The sequence below is a fragment of the Dipodomys ordii genome, unplaced genomic scaffold (assembly GCF_000151885.1).
Source record: "Dipodomys ordii isolate 6190 unplaced genomic scaffold, Dord_2.0 Scaffold12, whole genome shotgun sequence".
Taxonomy (NCBI): domain Eukaryota; kingdom Metazoa; phylum Chordata; class Mammalia; order Rodentia; family Heteromyidae; genus Dipodomys; species Dipodomys ordii.
In genome coordinates this window covers 24,870,508-24,876,507 of record NW_012267228.1, presented here as the reverse complement: position 1 = coordinate 24,876,507, position 6,000 = coordinate 24,870,508, and the positions used below count along the sequence as shown (strand labels likewise).

At 41.5% G+C, this 6,000-nt stretch overlaps 1 protein-coding gene across 1 annotated transcript in view; it reads right to left on the bottom strand.

Moving 5' to 3' along the window:
- The window catches only part of Nek10 (NIMA-related kinase 10), a 153,621-nt gene that overhangs the window by 98,664 nt on the left and 48,957 nt on the right, over positions 1 to 6,000 (bottom strand). The window contains exons 20-22 of the mRNA XM_013010302.1: positions 5,938 to 5,983; positions 3,417 to 3,538; positions 3,180 to 3,282 (exon numbers count right to left, since the gene is read on the bottom strand). Of these exons, the coding sequence (XP_012865756.1) occupies positions 3,180 to 3,282; positions 3,417 to 3,538; positions 5,938 to 5,983 (271 nt within the window). The remainder of the gene's footprint in view (positions 1 to 3,179; positions 3,283 to 3,416; positions 3,539 to 5,937; positions 5,984 to 6,000) is intronic.

Sequence of the window (6,000 nt, the reverse complement as noted above, 5' to 3'; positions counted from 1 at the left end):
AGCTCTTCAGCTCAAGGCTAGCACTCTACCACTTGAGCCACAGTGCCACTTCCGGCTTTTTTCTTTTTGCTTATGTGGTTCTGAGGAATCGAACCCAGGGCCTCTCAGGCATGCAAGGCAAGCGCTCTACCACTGAGCCACCTTCCCAGCCCCAGTGTGAGATTCTTATCTCTAATTAACCACCAAAAAGCCAAAATTAACCACCAAAAAGTTGTTCAAATGGTAGAGTGTCAGCACTGAGCATAAAAAACTAAGGGACAAGTTGGGTGTTGGTGGCTCATGCCTGTAATCCTAGCTACTCAGGAGGTGGAGATCTGAGGATCACAGTTCAAAGCCAGCCTGGACAAGAAAGTCCGTGAGCCTCTTATCTCCAATTAACCACCAGAAAACCAGAAGTGGTGCTGTGGCTCAAGTGGTGGAGCTTGCGCCTTGAGCTGAAGAGCACAGGGACAGAGCCCAGGCCCAGAGTTCAAGCCCCACGACCGACAAAAAAAAAAAAAATAGCTAGGATAAGAAAAGACCTCCAGGAAAATAAACTTGTATATGCAAAAGCCCTGTGATCAAATGAACACGATCCATTGAAGAAATGAGAGGAGGACAGTATTGTAGAGTGTAGGGAATAGGTGGTATTGCCAGACCACACAAAACCCTGCCACCATGTTCACATGGCTCATCTCTGACTTGCCCAACTTAAAATCCCCACTCCAAACAAGCTGTCTGACCTCACTCAACTGTGTCAGTATCTGCAAGGTACTGGGCGACATAGTGGATGGACACACTTCTATCCCATAATAAACACTCCAGAGTTCCAGTGAGAGGCGGTGCTCCTTTCCTCCAAAGCAGAGCTCAAACGCAAGCAGGGAACACCTTTGACAACTTCAAGGAGCCAGCAGTCAAAAATCCCTCTAATGGCAGGTGATGACAATACTGCAGAGCAGGCCAGAGGGCGAGCTGCACCCTGCCACACCGGCTCCTTCTACAGCTTTGCTGTTTCCCCACTGGCTCCATTCTGGGTATCCATGGCAACAGGATCATCAGAAACATCATCTCCACAGGACTCCAAGAAAAATGCTCAGACTTCTCCCAGTACAGCTCCGTGCCATCAAGGCTTCCTCCTGGAGGATTGCTCACATTTCTCATCTCCGCCCTTGACTTCCTTCCAGACCTTCCCACAGGTGAAGTCAAGTGATTTTTGGGTGGGTTATTTTTAGTGATCATATTGTTTGTAATTTAACAAACAGCAGCTTACTTAACAAACAGGCAAAGGGGTCTGGAGCAACAGGAAGCCCTTCCAGAGCTATGCCGCTTTCCCTATTCTGCAGCCTCCAAACCCAGTGCAGACACGACCCTAATCCAAGCCATCTCTCCTTCCCTACGGTGTGGGTATTTCCTCACTTAACTGACGGGGAGCTTTTGTGTAGAAAAAGTGAACACTTTCTGGCTTCTGGATAATTCCATGTCTGTGGAACACAAATACCACCACTTTCTAGGACATCTGTCAGAATTCTTGGGTTCTGCAATGATCCCTCGGGCCTTTGAGAAAAGCTATATCAAATGAACCGTGTCCTTAACATTACTACTGCAGCGCAGTCAGGCATCACCGCACAGATCAACACACATATGAGCCAGGCTCCAGCGATCCTCGCTACGTCTGCAATTCCAGCTACTCCAGAGGCTGAGATCTGAGGATCATGATTCAAACTCTTATCTCCAATTAATCACCAAAAAGGTCAAAGTGAAGCTGTGACTCAAGTGATAGAGCACTAGCCTTGAGCACAAGAGCTCAGGCATAGCACTCAGGCCCTGAATTTACGCCCCAGAATCAACACACACACACACACACTGACCTCATGAATCATACACACAAGCACACGTCCAAAACCATCATTTATAATTTAGTGCCATTTGTGTTTTCTTTTCTTTCTCTTTTGTTTGGTATCAGAAAAGGCAAGGAAAGAGGAAAGTTTTACATTTCTGGAAAGGCCAAGAAATATGAATCGGTGGGTTTGAGGGAGAGTTCATTTCACTCAGTTCCTTCTAGCCATTTTGTAGGGTCGAGACATCGTGTGGATGTCACGTGGCTGTGACATGGGTGGGCGAGGACTCTGTGACAGAGTCCGGGTCTCCTCCCTTGTAGGAAGTCTGCACGTAAGTGCAGAAGTGAGACCTGAACAGGTGTCTGGCCATACTTAGACACTAGGAATAGACAGCAATTGACGGATCACACATATAACACGTTAGGAATTTCCCACTCTGCTTCCTCACTGGAGGAAGCGTCAGCCAGCATGTTTATTACAAGTAATTGCAAATCAATCTCAACATTTAATGCACCTACATTGAGGAAAAGGGGAAAGGAAAGAAACATTTTGTTTCCCCAAGTTTTCTTTTTCTCTTTTCAGGTCTCATTTTTCAATAAACTTTGTCCCATGTATTTCAAACAAGTCTGGTGCTTCTTTTCTGGAAGGAAGTAGACCTTTGAGTCCAGGAAAAGAAAAAAAAACATGATAGTGCTGCCCCCTTGTGGTAGCACACTTTACAACCCCCTCAGCTGGCCTGGTTTATGGGCTTGAAGAATTGCAGCTGTACTTCAGACTCCCAAAACATAGGAATTTTATGGACTTATTCTCAGTTTTACACACTTATTTCATGCTGTAAGCGTTTAATTTAACCATAATCTCTTTTGAAATGACCACATTTTATCAATAGTGCTAGATACTGAAAACTATTCAGCACTATCAGATCCAAAGTTTTTTTTTTAAAGAATGATATAAAAAATCTCAGTGAATTACCTTCCTACTCATAAAACCATTTTATACTTATTTTAAAATGATGGTATCACACTTAGGTCATACAAATGCCTTAGAGGAAAAGACCTAGTCAAGGCAGTGGATAAGGAAAATATCCTTTAAGTTTCCACATAAAAACATTCATAGAGCCAGGAGCACTGGTGGCTCCCATCTGTAATCCCAGCTACCCACAAGGCTGAGATCTAAGGATCACAGTTTGAAGCCACCCTGAGCAAACCAACTTGAGACTCTTGTCTTTAATTAACCAATAAAAAGCCAGAACTGGAGAAGAGGCTTAAGTGCACCAGCCTTATATGAAAAAGGTAAACAAGAGCATGAGGCCCTGAGTTCAAATCCCAATATCAGCACAGGAAAAAGGACTTCTCTACTTACTAACGGTTACTTTGTCCTTATCCCCCAACATAATGTTGTTTGGTGTCAGATCTCTATGGACAATCCTCTTCTCCTTGTGTAAATACCGAAGTGCTAAACACAGCTTGAAAGAAGAAGAAACATCAAAGTTTATTACCTCTAATATATGTGTAACCAATTGTGACAATCATACCTCTTTAAGAGATCAGCTGAGAACTTGACTATATTATAAAAAGCTGGATGGAAACAAAAGCATACCTGTATAAATATTTTCCATAGCCTTTCTTCGGTGAAATGGTGTTGTTTCTCCTTCAAAGAACTGAAATGCTCCCCCAGGGGGACTCCTTCAATAAGCTCCATAACTATATATAATCGGTCATCTATGGAAAACACACAAGACAGGTCAGAGAAATTTAAATTTAATATAGAATCAAGATAGTTTATAAATTACTCTGAGTTTTCAATGTGTTTGTAGAGAACAACAGTGAAGAGTTAGAAATTTGCTACCCTGGAGGTCACTCAACCCAGAAGTGGGAGCGGGGTGCAGGGGTCTTGGGACAATCAGAGCCCAGAAACAATTGCTCCTGAGTATAGGAAGCTTTTAAGTTTATTCTGGCAAATGCCACTACAAAATGGAATGACTGGAAGTTACCAAAGAGAACAAGCAAATGTCCCAAGTTGAAGGATTGAAGAGCATGCAAACCCACCTTTCTGCTGTCCATATCTGTGTGTGTGTGTGCGCACACGCGTACACACACACACACACAAACACACACACACACACACACACACACACACACACGAGCATCCTGGTACTGGGGCTCAAACTTGGGGCCTCACATTCTCGTTTGGCTTTATTTGTGCAAGGCTGGAATTCTTCTACTTGAGCAACACCTCCAGTTCCAGCTTTTGCTGGCTTATTGGAGATAAAAGTCTTTTTCTGGACTTTCCTGCCTGGGATGGCTTTGAAACACAATCCTCAGGTCTCAGACGCCTGAGATGTGAGTCATCAGTGGCTGGTTCCACCTTTCCTCTTGACAGCCTAAAATGTACCCTCAGATTAAATCAGATATTCAGAAAACTGCATCTTAAATTATATTTTTTATAGTAGGACCTTATGGGAATTTACTCTGGAATCACACTATAATCTTATAATGACACAGTTGGAAATTCCACCCCTGGGAGAAAATTCCTTGTTCCTCAAGAAAAGCTGAGTTTGTCCTGTTTTTATCTTTTGGACTCAGGGACTCTCATTAACTGATTGTGTTTCTTTTCATTGGATGCCAAGAAAAAGAAACCAAAATTCTTTTCCTCTCCTAAAAGCAGTATGAAATTATTAACAGTGGTTTGCAGTAGGGGTGTTTTGTGACATTTAGATGTGCATAAAATAGATAGGCATATGATATTTACAAAAGACAGAATCCACTACTGAACAGCTTTTCATAAGCACAGAGGCTAGTAATCATGGTACTACACAATCTATATAATATATAATGATTATTCTCCTATATATATTTTATATTTTTCATAATTCTTGGAAATATTTGTATATGCTAAGCTGATGTGTAACTCTAGATGTCATTTTCTTACCTTATATTCCTCTCTATTACAAATTCTGATTCTCTTCTAGCATACTTTACAAATTTTAAATTACCTCGGATGATTTTGGAGACTTCCAGGTTGTAAACAAATTTTCTTTGGTTTTTTATAGTAAGACAAGTTGTGCAGTATGGTCAATTCTTTGCACACTAACAACTAATAGCTAGGGGTGGGGTGGAAGGGAAAAGGCAAAACCACACCAAATGCAAAGCACAAAATGTTTCTAAAGGATCGCTCTGACATGAGGAACCCCCAACAATGACCGTCATGTATGTCTTTAAATGGAGATGTTTTGAAGTTCCATACATGTCGCAGATCAGATTTCACCCAGGCTTATTCCCTTCTACAGTTCTGTTTGTGCAAATCATGTGACTAAACGTTGCTTTATATCCCCTGGTTTTGGTTTTGACTCAGGTTTTTTTGCACTTTTAAGAACCTGACTCTGCCTGTATAATCAGCCGGGGCTCCACCGCCACCTGGTGGCATGTACTTGAACTTCATGCAAAAGAAATCAAGGTGAATCCACTCTAATTTGTTTGGAAGTATCATCTGATTCCACAATGTATTAACAATTTTTCATAAAGAAACCATAATCATTGAGCATAGTTTCCTTTTCTCTTGATCTAAATAAGTGTGCTTTTTGTATATAGGAAACGTAGCACAAGTGATTTTTATTTAGTAGCTCTTTCGCTAAGGAAATCTACATATTGTGTAACATCCTCAGGTCATTGATCATAACAGAGCCTCACAGGCCAAGAAAGTGATGCCTTCTTTTCCTCCACTGATAAAATTTAAAGCAAACAACTTAGAGGGTATATTTTGTGACACTCTAATGTAAACCTATGTAAGAAACAAAGAAGTATTTCCTTAAGTAGAAATGTTAGCCAGGTGCTGGTGGCTCACAGTTGTAATTCTAGCTACTCAGGAGGCTGATATCTGAGGATTATGGTTCAAAGCCATCTTAGGAAGGAAAGTCCATGGGACTCTTATCTCCAATTAATTATCAAAAAAACAAAAATCCAGAATCAGAGCTGTAGCTCAAGAGGTAAAGCACTATTGTCAAGCTGAAAAAGCTCAGAGACAGCACTCAGCCCTAGATACAATCTCTAAGTTCAAGCCCCAGGACTAGCACAAGTATAAAGAAAAAGATAAAAGAAATCCCACTGAAACTCGTACTTACTTTCCAGGAATGTCTTGTAATAACGAACAACATTGGGGTGATAGAGCTATGAGGAAATAAATA